This window comes from Syngnathus leptorhynchus, chromosome 1, assembly GCF_054491065.1.
Source record: "Syngnathus leptorhynchus isolate UIUO chromosome 1, UIUO_Slep, whole genome shotgun sequence".
In the NCBI taxonomy this organism is placed as follows: domain Eukaryota; kingdom Metazoa; phylum Chordata; class Actinopteri; order Syngnathiformes; family Syngnathidae; genus Syngnathus; species Syngnathus leptorhynchus.
In genome coordinates this window covers 1,586,616-1,607,500 of record NC_141195.1, presented here as the reverse complement: position 1 = coordinate 1,607,500, position 20,885 = coordinate 1,586,616, and the positions used below count along the sequence as shown (strand labels likewise).

The following is a 20,885-nucleotide window of genomic DNA, read 5'->3' as shown; positions in this document are numbered from 1 at the left end:
AACGATGGAGTCCCCAGAAGGAGCGCTCTCCAGCACTTCCTCCAGGGACTCTAAGAAGGGTGGGTACTCTGAGCTGCCGTTCGGTGCATAGACACAAACAACAGTCAGGACCCGTCCCCCCACCCGAAGGCGGAGGGAGGCTACCCTCTCGCTCACCGGGGTGAACCCCAATGTGCAGGCGCCCAGCCGGGGGGCAATAAGTATGCCAACACCTGCTCGACGCCTCTCACCGTGGGCAACTACAGAGTGGAAGAGAGTCCAGCCCCTCTCGAGAGGGCTTGTACCAGAGCCCAAACTATGTGTGGAGGCAAGTCCGACTATGTCTAGTCGGAACCTTTCTGCCTCACACACCAGCTCGGGCTCTTTTCCAGCCAGAGAGGTGACATTCCATGTCCCTAGAGCCAGCCTCTGCAGCCGGGGATCGGACCGCCAAGGTCCCCGCCTTTGGCCGCCGCCCAGCTCACTATGCACCCGACCCCTTTGGCCCCTCCTATAGGTGGTGAGCCCATTGGAAGGGGGACCCACGTTTTCTTTTCGGGCTATGCCCGACCGGACCCCATGAGCGAAGGCCCGGCCACCAGGCACTCGCCTTCGAGCCCCACCTCCAGGCCTGGCTCCAGAGAGGGGCCCCGGTGACCCGCGTCCGGGCGAGGGAAAACGACATCCATATATTGTATTCCTCATAAGGGGTCTTTTGAGCCGTGCTTTGTCTGGCCCATCACCTAGGACCCTTCTGCCATGGGTGACCCTACCAGGGGCATGAAGCCCCAGACAACATGGCTCCTAGGATCATAGGGGCACGCAAACCCCTCCACCACGATAAGGTGACGACTCACGGAGGGGGGATATATATATATAGGGAAACTTTGATAGCTGGCAGGGGACACTCTTCCGTGTGTGTGCGTGTGTGTTTGTGTGTGTGTTTATATATATATATATATATATGTGTGTGTGTGTGTGTGTGTGTGTGTATATATATATATATATATAGTTAAAGTCCGCTTTATTGTCAATTTCTTGACGTCAAGACACACAAAGAGATCAAAATTACGTTTCCCACCGTCCCACGGTGACTAGACACAGTACACAACACTCACATCAAATAGCACAAAGAGTAGAAATGAACAGACAAGAGCAACAAATAAGTAATAAGCAAATAACCCAAATAAATAAATAAATAAATAAATAAATAAATAAATAAATAAATAGACAAATAATAGCAGCAAAATTGAGCAAGCACGCTAATAGCAGACAGCCAGATCATAGCGCAAAAGAACAGGACGTCATGTAGCAGAGGGGGGAGGGAATTCAGGATCCGGACAGCTTGGAGCACGAAGCTGTCTCTAAGTCTGGTGGTGCGGGAGTGCAGGCATCTGTATCTCTTCCTAGAGGGCAGAAGTACAAACAATGAGTGAGCGGGGTGACTCACATCACACACAATCGCGGCCGCTTTGCGGGTGAGACGGGAGGCGTAAACTTCCTTCAGGGAGAGGAGTGGAGCCCCGATGATTTTACTCGCAGTGGTCATTATGCGCTGCAGGGCCTTCATGTTGTACTCAGAGCAGCCACCACCCCACACAGCGATGCAACTGGAGAGGACGCTCTCAATGGTGCCACGGTAGAATGCGGTCATGACGGCGGGAGGAGCATTTGCTCGCCTGATTTTCCGCAGAAAGTACAGGCGGCGCTGAGCCTTCTTCGCCAGTGACGCAGTGTTGGTGGTCCAGGAGAGGTCCTCACTGATGTGCACCCCCAGGAATCTGGTGCTGCTCACTCTCTCCATCACAGCACCGTCGACGGTCAGCGGCAGGTGGTGGGTGTGACCCTTCCGGAAGTCAATGATAATCTCCTTGGTCTTGTTGACGTTCAGCAGAAGGTTGTTGTCCCTGCACCATGCGGCCAAAAGGTCGATCTCCGATCTGTAGTGAGTCTCGTCGCCACCGGTAATCAGACCCACCACAGTCGTGTCGTCGGCATATTTCAGCAAGCGGTTGCTGCTGTAGGTCGCAGTGCAGTCATGCGTCAGCAGGGTGAAGAGCAGCGGACTTCACCCTGCTGACGCATGACTGCATGATATATATATATATATATATATATATATATATATATATATATATATATATATATATATATATATGCGAGTGTGGGTGTGAGTGCGAGTGTGGATGGTTGTTCGTCTCTGTGTGCCCTGCGATTGGCTGGCAACCGGTTCAGGGTGTCCCCTGCCTGCTGCCCAATGACGGCTGGGATAGGCTCCAGCACGCCCATGACCCCCGTGGGGACAAAGCGGTTCGTTCAAGAAGTTCAACCTGCAGCGGGAGCTTCTGAAGACCTTCTACAGTGCCATCATCCAGTCTGTCCTCTGCACCTCCATCACTGTCTGGTTTGGATCGGCCTTCAAACAAGACAAGCACAGACTGCAACGGACAATCAGGACTGCAGAAAAGATCATTGGAATCAACCACCCATCTATCCAAGACTTGTACCCGTCCAGGACCAGGAAACATGCAAGCAACATCTCTACAGACCCTTCTCACCCAGGTTACAGTCTGTTTGAACTACTCCCCTCCGGACGGCGTTATAGAGCCCAATTCGCCAAAACCAGCAGACACAGAGACAGCTTCTGACCCCAGGCTGTTGCTCTGATGAACTCACATCACTCTTAGAGTCTCAGAGTCATTGCTGTGCAATAGCATCCTGCTCTCCACACCTTTTTTGGATTGTCTTCACTGTTTTTACTTTGTGTCTTCTCTGCATCCATTGCAGCCTTGTCATCCTGGAAGAGGGACCCTCCCATCTGTGGTCTCTTCTCAAGGTTTCTCATTTCCCCTAGTTGGAGTTTTGAGTTTTTCCTTGCCCTCCTGGGAGTTTAAAATCAGGGGATGTCTGAGAATATTTGTCATTTGTCATTTTCACGTCCTGAGTGTTGTTATTCACCTAAATGTTGAACAGAGGCTGTGATGTACCGAAGTCAAATTCCTTGTTTGTCATGCTCAAACATGGTGAATAAAAACTCTTGAATCTTGAATCTTTCACTGTTAACCTTTAATGTCTCCTCTCAATATAATACATTCATGTATGGATGTAACACCAATGTTAAATACAGGTTGGATAAAACATTGCAACATTAATAACATATATCTTGTCTAGTAAAGATCAACTTAACTTATAATGATACTTAGCCATAATAATGGGTTCTTCCAACTTTAACATATATATTGATATTGCTCAAGCTGTTACAACTTAAAATTATGGCTAGGAAACTCGTATTTAAAAATTGTGTGTTGCTATGTGTTTGAACAGGTCGTGTCCTCCCAATTGCTAACAATTTAATTTATTAGATTTGTTAGTTCCCATCAGGTCACCCCTATGTCAAGCTTTAACACCATCTCCTGGTGAAATTTTGGAACTATTACATGTTTAGGGTTAGCCAATGTGCCTGGGCCAAATTCGATACCCAATTATACACCATCTTGTACCACCATGCCACTTGACAATATATACATACCGTATTGGCCCGAATATAGGACGACCCTGATTATAAGATGACCCCCTCTTTTTCAAGACTTAAGTTTGAAAAAAGACTTTTTGAACACATTTAATTTTTATACAGAAAATAATTACAGTATATCTGAAACAAGTCTGTGAGTCATCACCTCATCGTGGTAGAGGGGTTTGCGTGTCCCTATGATCCTAGGAGCTAAGTTGTCTGGGGTTTCATGCCCCTGGTAGGGTTACCCATGGCAAAAGGGTCCTAGGTGAGGGGCCAGACAAAGCACGGCTCAAAAGACGCCTTATGGAGAGCACAATATATGGACTTTATTTTCCCTTGCCCGGACGCGGGTCACTGGGGCTCAGCTCTGGAGCCAGGCCTGGAGGTGGGGCTCGAAGGTGAGCGTTTGGTGGCCGGGCCTTTGCCCATGGGGCCCTGCCGGGCACAGCCCGAAAAGGGAACATGGGTCCCACTTCCCATGGGCTCACCCCCTGTGGGAGGGGCCAAAGGGGTCGGGTGCAAAGTGAGCTGGGCGGCGGCCAAAGGCGGGGAGGACCTTGGCGCTCCGATCCCCGGCTGGAGAAGCTGGCTCTTGGGACAATAATGAACACCATGTTCAAACATAAGGTTGTCCATGTGTGCACCTGGCACCAGGACACCCTAGGCCGTAATTCAATGATCGACTTTGAAGTCTATTCAGGGTTGCTGGAGAGGATGGTCCGTCGGGAGGTCGAACCTCGGATTCAGAGGGAGCACTGCCAGAGTTTTGTCCGCATTTCCGGCAGTAAGTCGGATTCGTTCCCAGAGTTGGACTCCGCCAAGGCTGCCCTTTGTCACCGGTTCTGTTCATAACTTTTATGGACAGAATTTCTAGGCGAAGCTGAGGCGTTGAGGGTGTCCAGTTTGGGGACCACAGCCCTGCATCCCTGCTTTTTGCAGACGACGTGGTGCTGTTGGCTTCTTCAAGCCATGTTCTCCAGCTCTCTCTGGAGGGGTTCGCACCCGAGTGTGAAGCGGTTGGGATGAGGGTCAGCACCTCCAAATCTGAGTCAATGGTTCTTGGTTGGAAAAGGGTGGAATGCCCTCTTGGGATTAGGGATGAGATCCCGCCCCAAGTAGAGGAGTTCAAGTATCTTGTGGTCTTGTTCACGAGTGAGGGTAGGATGGAGTGTGAGATTGACAGGTGGATCGCTGCAGCGTCGGCTGTAATGCAGACTCTGTACTGGTCCGTCGTGGTGAAGAGAGAGCTGAGCCAAAAGGCAAATCTCTCAATTTACCGGTCGATCTACACTCCTACCCTCACCTATGGTCATGAGCTATGGGTCATGACCGAAAGAACGAGATCCCGGATACAAGCGGCCAAAATGAGTTTTCTCCGTAGGGTGTCCAGGCTTTCCCTTAGAGCTAGGGTGAGAAGCTCGGTCATCCAGGAGAGACTCGGAGTAGAGCCGCTGCTCCTCCATTTTGTGAGGACCCAGATAAAGTGGCTCGGGCATCTCATCAACATGCCTCCTGGACACCCAAGGGAGGTGTTCCAGGCATGTCCTACTGGTAGGAAACCCCATGGACGACCCAGGACGCGAAGGAGAGGCTATGTCTCTCAGGTGGCCTGGGAACGTCTTGGGATACCCGGCATGAGCTGAACGAAGTGGCTAGGGATAGGGAAGTCTGCAAGTCCCTCCTAAAGCTGCTTCCCCCCCGACCCCGTATAAACGGAAGAAGATGGATGGATGGATGGATGGATGGATGGATGGATGGATGGATGGATGGATGGAACAAATGATTACAGCAATATATTCGAGAGACAATAAGCATGTTATTTTGCCTCATTCAAAAATCATGCAAAAACTGTCTATCACATCTTAATATCTGAACATGTTCGTATATGTAAACTAAAGTGTAATCACATTTGTAAATGAATGGCTTCTGGTTTTTGAATGTAAATAAACCAATATACAGTGGTAAAACAACAAAATTGCATTACCCACCAAGGTGAAGTCTAACTGTAATTGTAGACTTGAAACAAATCTGAATAAGGAAAAACATTTCAATAAAATAATGCAAACAGCTACTGCTATTGTTGGGGACCCTGAGCCATAACTCGGATGGTTATGCTCTTTTCGCCCCCGGGTGTCGATCAGAACACAGGAGGAAAGATGTGGTTCAGTTTTGATTGCTTTACTGAATTATTGGCAAACAAATAAGAGGGCCCGGTGGGTCATAGGGGCATACAGGCAAACTGGCAAAAGTGTCATGTACATGGGTGAGTGTTTGGGTGTGTGAATGTGATTCTTGTGTGTGTGTGATTATTGTATAAAGCGTGTGAATGGTGTGTGTGTGTGTGTGTGTGTGTGTGTGTGTGTGTGTGTGTGTGTGTGTGTGTGGTTCTGCAACAGACAGAAGTAAGTCAACGCTCAACTTCTGACGTCACACAAAACTAGTAGATGGCATACATCACATAACTGACTGCGCGTAACGGTTCTGCTCTACTAAATAACCATAAATGAAATACTCCCGAACCTTGGCGGTCCAATCCCCGGCTGCAGAGACTGGCTCTAGGGACATGGAATGTCACCTCTCTGGCTGGAAAGGAGCCCGAGCTGGTGTGTGAGGCAGAAAAGTTCCGACTAGACATAGTCGGACTTGCCTCCACACATAGTTTGGGCTCTGGTACAAGCCCTCTCGAGAGGGGCTGGACTCTCTTCCACTCTGGAGTTGCCCACGGTGGGAGGCGTTGAGCAGGTGTTGGCATACTTATTCTCCCCCCGGCTGGGCGCCTGCACATTGGGGTTCACCCCGGTGAGCGAGAGGGTAGCCTCCCTCCGTCTTCGGGTGGGGGGACGGGTCCTGACTGTTGTTTGTGTCTATGCACCGAACGGCAGCTCAGAGTACCCACCCTTCTTGGGGTCCCTGGAGGAAGTGCTGGAGAGCGCTCCTTCTGGTGACTCCATCGTTCTACTGGGTGACTTCAATGCTCACGTGGGCAATGACAGTGAGACCTGGAAGGGCGTGATTGGGAGGAACCCCCCCCCCCCCATCTGAACCTGAGTGGTGTTCTATTATTGGACTTCTGTGCTCGACATGGAGCTGTCAACTGATCACCACCTGGTGGTGGGTTGGCCCCGATGGTGGGGGAAGATGCCGGTCCGACCTGGCAGACCCAAACGCTCTGTGAGGGTCTGCTGGGAACGTCTGGCAGAATCCCCTGTCAGTAAGAGCTTCAACTCCCACCTCCGGCAGAGCTTTTCCCACGTCCCGGGGGAGGCAGGGGACATTGAGTACGAGTGGACCATGTTCCGCGCCTCCATTGTTGAGGCAGCCGACCGGAGCTGTGGCCGTAAGGTTGTTGGTGCCTGTCGTGGCGGCAATCCCCGAACCCGCTGGTGGACACCGGTGGCAAGGGATGCCGTCAAGCTGAAGAAGGAGTCCTACAGGGCCGTTTTGGTCTGCGGGACTCCGGAGGCAGCTGACAGGTACCGGATGGCCAAGCGGAACGCGGCTTCGGCGGTTAACTAAAAGGAATGAAGTCCCTTTAAACTAAACAAAGAACATATTGCCTATACAAAGAAGCCCTGCTCATTGTTAGTGAAGACTTCTTACACAACAAACACACAAGTAACATAAGGACAGGAAGGATACATAAGGCTGACGGGGATCAAAAGATATTCCTTGAACTGAATAGGAAGTACATAGTTCAAAGAAGAGTCGTAAACTCGTAAAAGATGAGGCCTCCAAGTCTGGCAGGCCAAAGCTTCCCCGAGATTATTCCAACATTTCCCTCCTGTTTATCACGTATTTGCTCAATTAGTACATCACCAAAAACCAACCAACTCTCACCATTTTCAGTTGTCGGATCACAAGTATGAGCACAAACATGTTTACACCAAAAAGGATAAACGTTGCAACGTCATCATTCAGAAACACACAGATCTGGGAAAAAGTCTGTAAACTCAAATGCAAGAATTCCATCATCATGCTGGCGTTCAGACATTAGGCATAGGCCCTTGTCTTCCATGGGCAATATTGCTGTAGTGATGAGACGATTAAACAGAGCACGCAGACATGGAATACAACAACATCCACACAAGGTGAGTATAGCAGTAAATACTGCAATTAATATTATAATTGAAGACACAAGGGCTTTATACTTCCCAAAGGCATCCATCCAGTTGTCCCACATTGATGTGTCCACACCAGAGTGCTCTTTCATCCTCATGTTGAGGGACCGCAGGCCTGCAATGGCCTTCGTCAGGATCCCATCAGGGGCGGTGTTGTTGGGGATGAAGGTACAGCATTGTTTCTCCGAACATTGCGCAGACCCCTCCTTTCTCAGACAACAACATATTAAGAGCAATGCGATTCTGGAAGGCTATTAGGGAAGGCTAGCTGTTCATGCACTGCCTCAAGTCCGGCTTGTGTCCGTTTGCTCAATTTCATCATGTTGCAATGGATGGATTTTATCCTGTCAATGTTCTTGTTCATCGTTCACCAGCAGCAAATGGAGGACTCCCAGCCTGCTGCAATTTGGTCAATTAATTCTTATTAATCAGGAACTCCTCTTGGGACTCCAATTGGATCAATTTCAGTCAGATCATCGTCGCCACTCAAATTTAAAGACATTTTGATTTTTACCAGCTTTTCCCCACATCTTGGCATGTCGATACATATACAATTTCGCTTGACTACATTTTCTGAAAGCAATTCTTTTCTTTTTCCTTTTTTTCTCAATGGATATTATATAGAACGCTCTGTCACTTTTCACAATCAGTAGACGTGACAGATTTCACACAATCTTTGGTCAATGGCAACGGTACAACATAAAGAATCGGTCGCAAACCCATACATATGACATATTTAATATATTTTTTTTCTTTTTCTCTGGTTTGCAGCTTGTTTTGCCATTGTCAATCAATTGTTTCTTTAACCAGTTACTCTTATAGTTACCTGAAACCAATTATTCACATTCATGTTAGAGATATTAATTTCATTCTTTAACATCTACATCGGTTGTTGACAAAGTACACAAATAAACATCATACTTTTTTTCCATGGCAATCCAGAAGCGACACAGCGGATCACACTGCAAAGGCCAAATTGATTTTTTTTTTAAATCGACACAATGCAGCATAATTTTGGGAGTATTCTATATAAGTTGCCCACTCATCTCTCCCTTCTGCAATTATGAGTCTTAGTTCCCACAAATACCATATTGTTAAAGTTAACAAAACGGCAACCAAGATAGCCACCCAACATGCAATAACGTCATTGTTTATTTACATAATGTTTTTGCCACTGTTAAGGCATTCCGTGTTCATTTTGAAGCCAATTCAATCCATTTTGAGAATGCATCTATTATGACCAGGCATTATAACCCTGTGGATTGTGTTTAGCACATGTTAAACAGGCTTTACAAAAATTTTTGTTTTTATAAATGTTTTGAATATGAATCAAATCCATATGTTGTACAAAGCTGACTGACCTGCCCCACTATCCCTCCTCTTGAGCCATGTGACACACACCATGGCTATGTCTATCAAAAAAGTGTCTTTTGTCGCTTTCACTTGTTTTTGTTTTTCTATGACTACCTTTTCTGCATGGAGGGCAGGATTTATGTATTCCTCCAAAGTTCCGGTGTTAATGCCTATATAATGTTTGGTCACCCAGCCATGTATTGCTGGCCTGGACCCTGCGAGGATGGCATTTTTTTGTTGCTGTTGATAAGCACCTTGAGGTGCATTATCTTCCACCAGTCCACTGTTGGTTTCAAACACTTTTGTCATGCGCACTCGTTACTCATCAAAGGCACTTGTGGATACAACTTCTCTATGACCTTATGTTTTGAAGTTGTATTGTGTTTTCTCTACACTTTAATTCCTCTAGACCTCCCCCTTCTCTTGCTCTTGTCTGTCTACTATTAGAACCAATCTCATCATCTTCCTTCCTGCAATACAGCGCTTTCTCTTTTTCTCCTCTCTCTCTCTCTCTCTCTCGCTCTCTCTCTCTCTCTCTCTCTCTCTCTCTCTCTCTTTCTCTCTCTCTCTCTCTCTCTCTCTCCTGCTACTTTGAGCCAAAACACCACATCCTCATCTCCTTCCGCTTTCATCTTTTTAGGGTTTTTCTTTGTTTTCTCTTTTATGGCGCCTCTAAGTTCTATCAATTGGGTTGTTTTTAGTTGTCCCTCAAATTTATATTTTTTAACCCATTTATCGAGATTTTTAAGTCGATCGAGATCCTGTCTTTCAATTATTTTCCAATCTTTACATTTTAGATTATCTCAGATATTAATTTTGCTCTTCCCGTTCCCCATTTTAATCAATTTGGTCCCAACTGTAAAACCATAGGGGTTTCTAAAGTCGGGTGTTACCAGTGGGATAACGAAAAGATCCTGTGGTGATTCTCACTTCTACCAGCGTACTGGTGGATAATCCTTGCCTATTGCGTCCACAGAACCACGTTATGTGTTCCCCACTGCTTTAATATGAAATACTATATCTAGTGATACGTATTCCCATTCACACTCTGAATCATTCAGTATTACGGAACTTTCGCCTATTGCGTCCACAGAACCACGTTATGTGTTCCCCACTGCTTTAATATGGAATACTATATCTAGTGATACGTATTCCCATTCACACTCTCAATCATTCAGTATTACGGAACTTTCGGCCTCCCATGGACTCCGCTAGCCCTTTTAGATGGACTTAAAAGGACCTCTCCGTTTTGTTACTTTTATACGGACGTTTCAGTTTTGTAACTTTTCTTGGACACCTCTGTCCTTTTAATCAAACGGACCTCTCCGTTTTATCCTAGGATTTTTATAGGGCACGACGAGCCGTCGGCCGCACCACTCTTTTTGAAAAAAAAAAAAAACATCCCCTGGTTCTCTTCACCTCTGCACCTCGGACTGCCTTCAACCTTCCGATCCCAGCTGACAAGCAGACAGCCAGCCCTTGAAAAGGTTTCTAGGATCTCACCTAGTTCCCCCAGATGTATATTGGCATCCGGCTCGAAGGACCAAATAAATGTCAGCTCTAAGTATGATCAGACATTAAATCACATGCTGGAACGAAGAGGAGAAGACAACCTGGATGAGTTTATGGGCGAGGAGAACGATAGAGAAAGGAACCTCAGTCACAATCTCCATCAGTTCTGAGTTCCTCCTCCACGTGCTCCTCTTTTTAATGTTTTGGTTGCCCTGGTTACAGAGGCGTTGCTACACTAAAGGGAGGGGAGATAGTGGTTGTAGCAACGCATATTAGCTAAGGAATGTAGTGTGGTGTGATTTAGCACTTAATTGTCGGCCCTCGACCCCCGCACTGGGATTGCAGAGTCTGGTCTCTAACCTCAACCAGCTGTCTTCTCCATGGGTGAATGCCGCTTACCTGTGGAACAATGCAACTAAACCCTTGCTAAGTTTATCTTCTTAGTAAACTAACACAACACATAATAATAATGAATATCTAGCCCTACTTAAACATTTCAACACATATTAAGTAAATGTAAAGTAACTGGTATACAGTTCCTTAAACGAACATTGAGTAAATATGGGATAACTTTAATGTGACTTCTTCAAACTGTATATAACCAATGTCGATCATCTACAATCTATGAATCAAAGCTACAGTTAACTAAAAGGAATGAAGTTCCTTTAAACTAAACAAAGGACATCTTGCCTACACAAAGAAGCCCTACTCATTGTTAGTGAAGACCTCTTACAAAACAAACACAAAAGTAACATAAGGACAGGAAGAAAACATAAGGCTGACGGGGATCAAAAGACATTCCTTGAACTGAATAAGAAGTACTTAGTGCAAAGAAGAGTCGTAAATTTGTAAAAGATGGGGCCTCCAAGTCTGGCAGGCCAAGGCTTCCCCGAGATTATTCCAATAGTCTGAATCTCACTGTTTCGTCCATCAGTGAGAGATTCGCAAAAGATCGTAAACGATAGTTCCGAGTCTCTATGAAGAGTGATTGTTTTCCAACTCCGATCCAAGGAAATTGCGCATGAACGACTTTGTCACAGACGGACCATACTTTATGGCTGTCTGGGTCATTTGTACCCCAGACGGGTTCATGTGGTTCAAAGCCCTGCGTTGACGTCCAAGGGATTTGCATGCCGTTGTCATCCGATGATGCTTTATCTTTACGTGTGGTCTGATACCCCACACTGGCGCACACACTCCTGTCCAGTTTGCGGGCAGCATCGGATAAACCTTGCGAGCACAAAGCCACCAGCCATTCTGCATGAAGTAGGTTCCGATCGATGGTACAGCCATGTTGGTCAGAGAGCCCTTACCACTTGAAGTAGCGCTCCTATCCTGGCACTCACTTGTGATGTCCAAGGCTCCCATCCAGTTTCCTCCTGGAGGGCAGTCGTCGTCACTGCTTTTTTGGGTTTCATTCCTTGGAGGTAACATGTGTAGTTCACTCCAGGTGGTCTTTTTGTATCTGCCACTTGCGGCATCATTCATCTTTTAACAGTCACATTGAGATTTATCCAGAAGAGCTTATCACAGGTTCCCTCTGTGAGCCCGGGGTGGTAGAGGTCGTTATCACTGACAGTGACAGCACAGTGTTGGTATCCAACTCCTCCCATAGAGACCATATATTTCGGTTCAGTAATGTTCATTACTTTGGCCTCCAGGTGAACTCGCTGGAGGAAGGGGGAGTTTGGAACACACATAGCACCCCTTCTGTGTGTGGGATCTCACAGTAAACTTTATATACCGGTAACAAGTGTTGGTTTCGTATGGGTTTCTGGTCCCATAACCAGTCCCCATGGTTTTCTTAATGTGACCATCTACTCCTTCAGTTGACCTTGTCAAACAAATGTTTAGTCAAGAAAGAACATAAGTGCGTGCCTTCCCAACAGCTACATCACTTCCTCATAGCTTTTTTCGTCACTTTTCAATCATCTTCCGATTGTTTGCAGCAAAAGTTTGAAAAGTTTGAGAACATTTTAACTTAATGGTATGGCGCCAAATGTATTCGAGAATCCATATGTTGTAAAGTGTTGTATTATTACTATGTTCCACTATCTGTCCTACACTCTCCCTCCTTTTGAGGCTTGGCGACGCCCATGCCTCACACATCTTGTCCAAGACTAAGACAAACGTTTTGGAAGGATGTGTTCTTTACTACATATGATTCATGGTCACGAGCTATGGGTCATGACCGAAAGAATGAGATCCAGGATACAAGCGGCCGAAATGAGTTTCCTCCGCAGGGTGTCCGGGCTCTCCCTTAAAGATAGGGTGAGAAGCTCGGTCATCCGGGAGAGACTCGGAGTAGAGCCGCTGCTCCTCCACGTTGAGAGGAGCCAGATGAGGTGGCTCGGGCATCTCATCAGGATGCCTCTTGGACGCCTCCCTGGGGAGGTGTTCCGGGCATGTCCCATCGGTAGGCACCCCGGGGACGACCCAGGACGCGCTGGAGAGACTATGTCTCTTGGCTGGCCTGGGAACGCCTTGGGATCCCCCGGGATGAGCTGGATGAAGTGGCTGGGGAGAGGGAAGTCTGGGAGTCCCTCCTAAAGCTGCTGCCCGCGCAATGGATGGATGGATGGATGGATGGATGGATGGATGGATGGATGGATGGATGGATGGACGGATGGATTCCATCATCATTTAATTTGACTTTTTTTCCAAAACACTTCTCAGTTTCCCAGTTCACACATTTTCTGCATGTGTTACTGGTTCTCCAGTTTTTATTTTTTCTTCCTATTTTTTCCTCCAGTTAATTATCAATCCAAAAGCAACGCTTTTTTTCTTAGCATTTAACTTGCTCAAAATCACTCTTCCTTCAAATTTGTTATACTAATTTTCCATAGTAGTCTCCAACAACTTCAACCATTCATCCTGTATTTTCTTTTCATCCAGTCAGTCATTCATCCTTGCTCATTTGCATCTCACACAGTCTCCAAAAAGGAGCCTTTCCATCACATATTGGCCTCACTCTCTTCAGCATTCATATATCATTCTCAACTCACGTTCCTTATCCTCATTTTCCCAAGGTTCTTGATAAAACAATCAACCAATCTAAAAAAAAATTAACACAAAATAAACTGCTGGCAAATTAATCAGAATTTTTTTTCTTCGTTTTTTTAAATTTAACCAACTCAGTCTCTTGGATTTAATTTATATAATCTTATAACACAACCAATCAATTACAGTAATTTTCGGAGTATAAGTCGCTCCGGAGTCTAAGTAGCACCAGCCATGAAATGCACAATAAAGTGATAAAAAACATATATAAATCGCACCGGAGTATAAGTCGCACTTTTGGGGCAAATTTATTTGTCAAAATCCAACAGCAAAAACAGACATGAACCAGCAACAACAGGCTAAACGATATCGTATGCTAACGTGACATATACACAAACGAGAAGCTGAGAACGGGCCTTACGTAACATTCAGTTATTCAAGTAAGTATTACATAAATAACACGTTTATCAAACCATCTGTGTCACTCCAATTCATTAAATCCATCGATCGTTCTTTATGCAAACAATGCCGCGTATGCGCCGCATATGCTGACGTAGGACCCGTTGTAAGTTGCATTTCTAATTATTACACAGACCCATATAACGATATATAAAGTCTATTTCAAATAACTATCATATTACAACAATATTATCAAACCATCTGTGTCACTCCAAATCATTAAATCCATCAATCAAATTCCTCTTTTCTTTGTCAACAATGCCGCGCATGCGCTGCAGAGATCTAGTATATCACTATATTGTAGCGTTAACAAAGTACCAGGAAAGACGTGGGTTTGGTAAACGGCTCTTTATTTAACAAAACGAGTTCAACGAGCCAACAACTACTGAACTTCCAGCCACGGAGGTGGAAGAGAGCTCCATAAATAGGCCCGGGCGTGCGTAAAAGCCATGTCCGAGCCCCATCCACCGTCCTCGGACAGCCACCCGGTCGAGCGCCGGCCCCCGATTTCCTTCCACAGAGGTGAAAGAGAGCTTCCGTCGAGAAGGACCGGGCGTGCATACAAGCCATAATAGTTGTTCAGACCTTCTGTGTCGTTCCAAATCATTAAATCCTTCAAACTCTTCGTCCTCCGTGTCACTTACAAACAAAGCCGCAAATGATGCCGGTAGTACCGGTAGTAGTTTAACCAGCTCAGTGGCCTAGTAGTATAGTGTCCGCCCTGAGACTGGAAGATTGTGGGTTCAAACCCCGAGCGGGTCACACCAAAGACTATAAAAATAGAATCCATTGCCTCCCTGCTTGGCACTCAGCATTAAGGGTTGGAATTGGGGGGTTAGATCACCAAATGATTCCCGAGCGCGGCACCGCTGTTGCTCATTGCTCCCCTCTCCCCCAGGGGATGGCTCAATATCACATGGGGATGGGTTAAATGCAGAGGACAAATTTCACCACACCCAGATGTGTGTGTGACGATGATCATTGGGACTTTAACTTGACTTTTAACTTTAGTACGTGGGGCCCTTCGTCATCTCAAATTTTATTTCTTTATTTATCTTTTAGAAGCAAGTTACATTTCTTTACCACTTGATTTGCAAATTTTAACTTTAGTGTGCACATTTAATTTGATCCCTGGCCATTTGTCATTGAGCATACATCAGCATTGTCATACTTCTTGTATGTACAGGAGTTCTAATAATCTAAATAATTTTCTAATAATCTGACAATGACATGTTTTGCTGTTATATGGGGGAGGCTTCAGGTCTTTTAAATCTGGATACATTATGCATAGGAGCGGAAAGCTCCTCTTGCTGCTCTGCAGCCTTGAGCTGCGGCTGGAAAAGTGAGCCTGCGCACTGTGGCCTCATTGTCTTTCGGTCTGACAAACATACTTGCGGCCTCATCACTTTTCATCTTTCTATGTTTTGACTCTTGTTTTTGTTCTCTTCTCTCCTGTGACACTCAAACACATTCTAGCACATTTCAATTCGCTCTTTTCTTCCCTTTCTCAGTCCCTTTTCTTCCTTCCACACTCTCCTCCAAAACGTCTACCACTTATTTCACGTTTCAACTTTCAACTTTCCTTCTACTCCATACTTTTTCTTCCACTTCGGCATATCTTGCATTCAATTAAGAAATATACTCGTCATGTACTTCTCACCTCCGTCAAGAGCTTCTTTATTTGGAGATTTACAGTTTTCATTTCCCAGCTTAATTTAGTATTTTAGGTTTTTACATTTTTTTCTGTTTTTTTTTCTTTGAGGATCCTCAGTGCAGGTTTAAATTGACCTTTCAACAAATTACTAGCCTGATTTATTGCTGTGGATTATTGCTAGAATTGCTTTTTAGTCAATTTATCCCACCAGTCACACTCTCAACCACACAAACTCTAGCGCTTTTTTTCTTTCTTTCAGGCCTATTCAGGACGGGTGTAAAACCCTCCCAAACAGCTTGGAAAAACGAACAAAAAATAATCTACGCCCTTCTTTGATTAAGAAAAAGAAACTCTGGTTTTCTTAGCCTGTTACTTCCACTGGGACTAGAACCCAAGCTGTTTCTTGGCTCGGAAAAACAGACAAAGAAAAATCTACACTCTTCTTTCATTAACAATAAAGAAGCTGTGTTTCTTAGCCCGTTCCTTCCACTGGGACTCTAACCCAAGCCGTATCTATTAGTTCGGACAAACCAAAGCCGTCCTCATGGCTCGGGCAAACCAAAGACGTATCTCTCAAATGTGGCGTGTCATCTGCTCAGGTACCAGCTGAAGCTATTTGCCAGAATGTGTTTGGACCGCCAGTACCTGGCCATTGACGAAATCTCTAAGCAGCTGGATGTGGAGCTCATCTTCCTGTGCATGATGGATGAGACGCTACCATTTGATCTGCGAGCATCCTTCTGTCGCCTGATGCTGCACGCTCACGTGGATCGAGATCCGCAGGAATTAGTCACACCTGTCAAGTTTGCTCGACTTTGGACTGAGATCCCCACTTCCATCACTATCAAAGAGTAAGTCGTTGTGGAAGAGGGTTTGGGTGGTTGGATTTGTTTCTTTGAATGCAATGATTGAACACTTTACTGGATTTGCAGTGAAGTTAAAGTGACCAATTTGAATCTAGTACCTTTTTTTCTGGACAATTAACATGTACCCTTAAATGGGAGTTTGCAGTTTCAAGCATCACTTCACTACACCCCCCCCCCCCCCCACACACACACACACACATTACAACTGCAAATTACAAAACTAAATTACAAGTAACCAATACAACATAGATGTACCATTATCCATATTTATCCATATTTGTCAATTTACATGTACCCTTAACTCCTGGTGTAAAAGTTCCTTCATTTCCTTTTTACTAACAATACACTTTAACCAGTTATCTTGCCTGTAACTATGAAATATTCATATTCATGTACTACTATTTGTGCTTAATTTATTTCTTTAGAGAATGCAAAGTCCCTAAGCCACGCCGTTGCCTCCTGATCTGCTGTATGGAGGGTGACTAACCCTCCTTTAAGTCTGTAGAGAGGACAAACTTCTTTGATGTGTTCCATGGTTTGCCTTTAAGTCTGTGGAGAGGACAAACTTCTATGATGTGTTCCATCGTTTGCTCCTCTCCACAAGCACACAGTGCGGTGGGGCTGCCGCCCCATTTGTGAAGGCTGGCCAAGCAGGGGCCATGTCCAGTCCTGAAACGATTGAGTGTGGACCACTGTCTTCTTGGGAGGTTGGTGCCAGGGACCTGTTGGTTGAGGTCTGGCACCAAGTGTTTGTTTGGGAACTCCTTGGACTCCGATTCCATTTTCCAAGCCAACTGGATGGTGAAGTCGGTTGGTGGGATGTTCTTCCAAATTGGTCGTCTGGACGGTACTCGAGCAGCGGGTGGGTTGTAGATGTCTGTATTGATTGGTAGATGGGGAGAGTCTTTGATCTTTTGAACCATCTTATGAGTGGCTGCTTCTCGCCGGATATGTGTATGTGTGTGTGTGTGTGTGGGGGGGGGGGGGGGGCGGAGAATGTTTGATGGGACAGGAAGCCAGGGGAGTGGTGTTGAGCGGACAGTCACGGTTACGGTCTTCATGGTTATGTTGAGCTGGGTGTCCACATGGTGTGTATGGGGGGGGACCTTCACCGGACAGGGGCACAATGTTCAGCTGCAGAGTATGTAAGGGCCAGTGCTGAGGTGCGCAGTGTGGAAGCTGCTGCCCCCCATTTTACACCAGCAAAATTGCAGAGCAGGTTGAGTCCACCCAGGTAGATGTTTAGTTCTCTGGCGGCTTTTGCATTATGGAGATGGAATACGCTGAATACAGTTTTTGCTGGGCTTGGCTTTAGGTGCCAGGTTTTGCAGAACTGGTCCAGTTTGGCAAGGTTTTCAGTGAGCACCCGTTCCAGTTGATCGAAGTGTGGTGCTTGAAATGCCAGACAGATGTCATCTGCATAGATCAGGGGTGTCCAGACTTCTTGCAAGGAGGGCCAGATTTAATAAAGTGAAGGGGCCCAGGGTCCAATAGTTTTTCGGACATTTTTTAAGTACAAACATTTCATGCAAATACACACTGTTATGAAACAAATTTTATTGTCACAAGTGTTTTTTTCAAATGACAAAATAAACAAATATAAGCCACTCAGGCAGATGTGAACAACTCTAAAAGCACAAATTCTGCCTTTCATTCATATCCGAAAAGTCAGATAACATTGAACAAACTGTATGAAATACCTTAAATTTACATGAGTTTCAAATTATTTTTGCCTCGTGAACATTTAAACAGGAGCTATAAGTAATGCAAATTTGTCTGTTATTATTCAAACTTAGAACAAGTGAATTTGGCTCTTGTCATTTACAATCTTACAGAAAGTAATAGTTTGTGTCATGTCTACAGGTTCATAACATCAACAGTATTAACATGGCCACTTCGTAGCTTGCTTCAGTATTCTGTTGTGATGCCAGTTCAGCTTGGAGCTGCTTCACTTCATCAGCGCGGTCACTCCCTGTTACAGGTTCATAACACCAACAGTATTAACATGGCCATTTCGTAGCTTGCTTTAGTAAAATTTACTTTTGACTCGCAGCCCCGCGTGAAGAATCGCTGATGTGATGCCAGTTCAACTTGGAGCTGCTTGACTTTATCAGCGCAGTCACTCCCTGTTAGCTTGTTGTATGTGTTAGCATGTTTAGTCTGACAGCGTCTCTTTAGGTTGAAATCATCAAATAGAGAGTCAAAAGTAAATGTTACTAAAGCAAGCTATGAATTGGCCATGTTCATATTGTTGATGTTATGAACCTGTAACAGGGAGTGACCGGGCTGATAAAGTGAACCAGCTCCAAGCTGAACTGGCATCACAACAGCGATTCTTCACGCGGGGCTGCAAGTCAAAAGTAAATATTACTGAAGCAAGCTACGAAGTGGCCATGTTAATACTGTTGATGTTATGAACCTGTAAACATGACACAAACTATTACTTTCTGTAGGATTGTAGTAAATGACAAGAGCAAAATTCACTTGTTCTCAGTTTTAATAATAACAGACAAATTTGCACCCCTCCGTGAGTCGTCACCTTAACGTGGTGGAGGGGTTTGCGTGCCCCTATGATCCTAGGAGCCATGTTGTCTGGGGTTTCATGCCCCTGGTAGGGTCACCCATGGCAGAAGGGTCCTAGGTGAGGGCCCAGACAAAGCACGGCTCAGAAGACCCCTTATGACGAGTAAAATATATGGAACTAGTTTTCCCTCGCCAAGTCACCAGGGCCCCTCTCTGGAGCCAGGCCTGGAGATGGGGCTCGAAGGCGAGCGCCTGGTGGCCGGGCCTTAGCCCATGGGGTTCGGTCGGGCATAGCCCGAAAAGAAAATGTGGGCCCCCCTTCCCATGGGCTCACCACCTGTAGGAGGGGCCAAAGGGGTCGGGTGCAAAGTGAGCTGGGCGGCGGCCAAAGGTGGGGACCTTGGCGGTCCGATCCCCGGCTGCAGAGGCTGGCTCTAGGGACATGGAATGTCACCTCTCTGGCTGGAAAGGAGCCCGAGCTGGTGTGTGAGGCAGAAAAGTTCCGACTAGACATAGTTGGACTTGCCTCCACACATAGTTTGGGCTCTGGTACAAGCCCTCTCGAGAGGGGCTGGACTCTCTTCCACTCTGGAGTTGCCCGCGGTGAGAGGCGTCGAGCAGGTGTGGGCATACTTATTGCCCCCCGGCTGGGCGCCTGCACATTGGGGTTCACCCCGGTGAGCGAGAGGGTAGCCTCCCTCCGCCTTCGGGTGGGGGGACGGGTCCTGACTGTTGTTTGTGTCTATGCACCGAACGGCAGCTCAGAGTACCCACCCTTCTTGGGGTCCCTGGAGGAAGTGCTGGAGAGCGCTCTTTCTGGGGACTCCATCGTTCTACTGGGTGACTTCAATGCTCACATGGGCAATGACAGTGAGACCTGGAAGGGCGTGATTGGGAGGAACGCCCCCGCCCCGATCTGAACCCGAGTCGTGTTCTATTATTGGACTTCTGTGTTCAACACGGATTTTCTATAAGGAACACCATGTTCAAGCATAAGGGTGTCCATGTGTGCACTTGGCACCACGACACCCTAGGCCGCAGTTCGTTGATCGGCTTTGTAGTCGTGTCATCGGATTTGCGGCCGCATGTTTTGGACAGACCCAAACACTCTGTGAGGGTCTGCTGGGAACGTCTGGCAGAAGCCCCTGTCAGGAAGAGCTTCAACTCCCACCTCCGGCAGAGCTTTTCCCACGTCCCCGGCGAGGCGGGGGACATTGAGTCCGAGTGGAGCATGTTCCGCGCCTCCATTGTTGAGGCAGCCGACCGGAGCTGTGGCCGTAAGGTTGTTAGTGCCTGTCGTGGCAGCAATCCCCGAACCCTCTGGTGGACACCGGCGGTAAGGGATGCCGTCAAGCTGAAGAAGGAGTCCTATAGGGCCGTTTTGGCCTGCAGGATTCCGGAGGCAGCTGACAGGTACCGGATGGCCAAGCGGAATGCGGCTTCGGCGGTTGCTGAGGAAAAAAAACGAGTTTGGCGAGGCCATGGAGAATGACTTCCGGACGGCTTCGAGGAAATTCTGGTCCACCATCCGGCGTCTCAGGAGGGGGAAGCAGTGCACGGTCAACACTGTTTACAGTGAAGATGGTGTGCTGCTGACCTCGACTCGGGATGTCTTGAGTCGGTGGGGGGAATACTTCGAAGACCTCCTCAATTCCACCAACACGCCTTCCATTGTGGAAGCAGGGCCTCAAGACTCTGAGGCGGACTCTCCAATCTCGGAGGCCAAAGTCACTGAGTTAGTTAAAAAACTCCTCGGTGCCAGGGCCCCGGGGGTGGATGAGATCCGCCCGGAGTTCTTAAAGGCTCTGGATGTTGTGGGGCTGTCATGGCTGACACGCCTCTACAGCATTGCGTGAACATCCGGGACGGTGCCTCTGGATTGGCAGACTGGGGTGGTGGTTCCCCTC

At 46.7% G+C, this 20,885-nt stretch overlaps 1 protein-coding gene across 8 annotated transcripts in view; it reads left to right on the top strand.

Annotated features, from left to right (window-relative positions):
• The window catches only part of itpr3 (inositol 1,4,5-trisphosphate receptor, type 3), a 321,535-nt gene that overhangs the window by 156,234 nt on the left and 144,416 nt on the right, over positions 1 to 20,885 (top strand). For all 8 annotated transcript variants that reach the window (XM_085910327.1, XM_085910318.1, XM_085910310.1 and 5 more), the window contains one exon: positions 16,189 to 16,440. In XM_085910327.1, the coding sequence (XP_085766453.1) occupies positions 16,189 to 16,440 (252 nt within the window). The remainder of the gene's footprint in view (positions 1 to 16,188; positions 16,441 to 20,885) is intronic.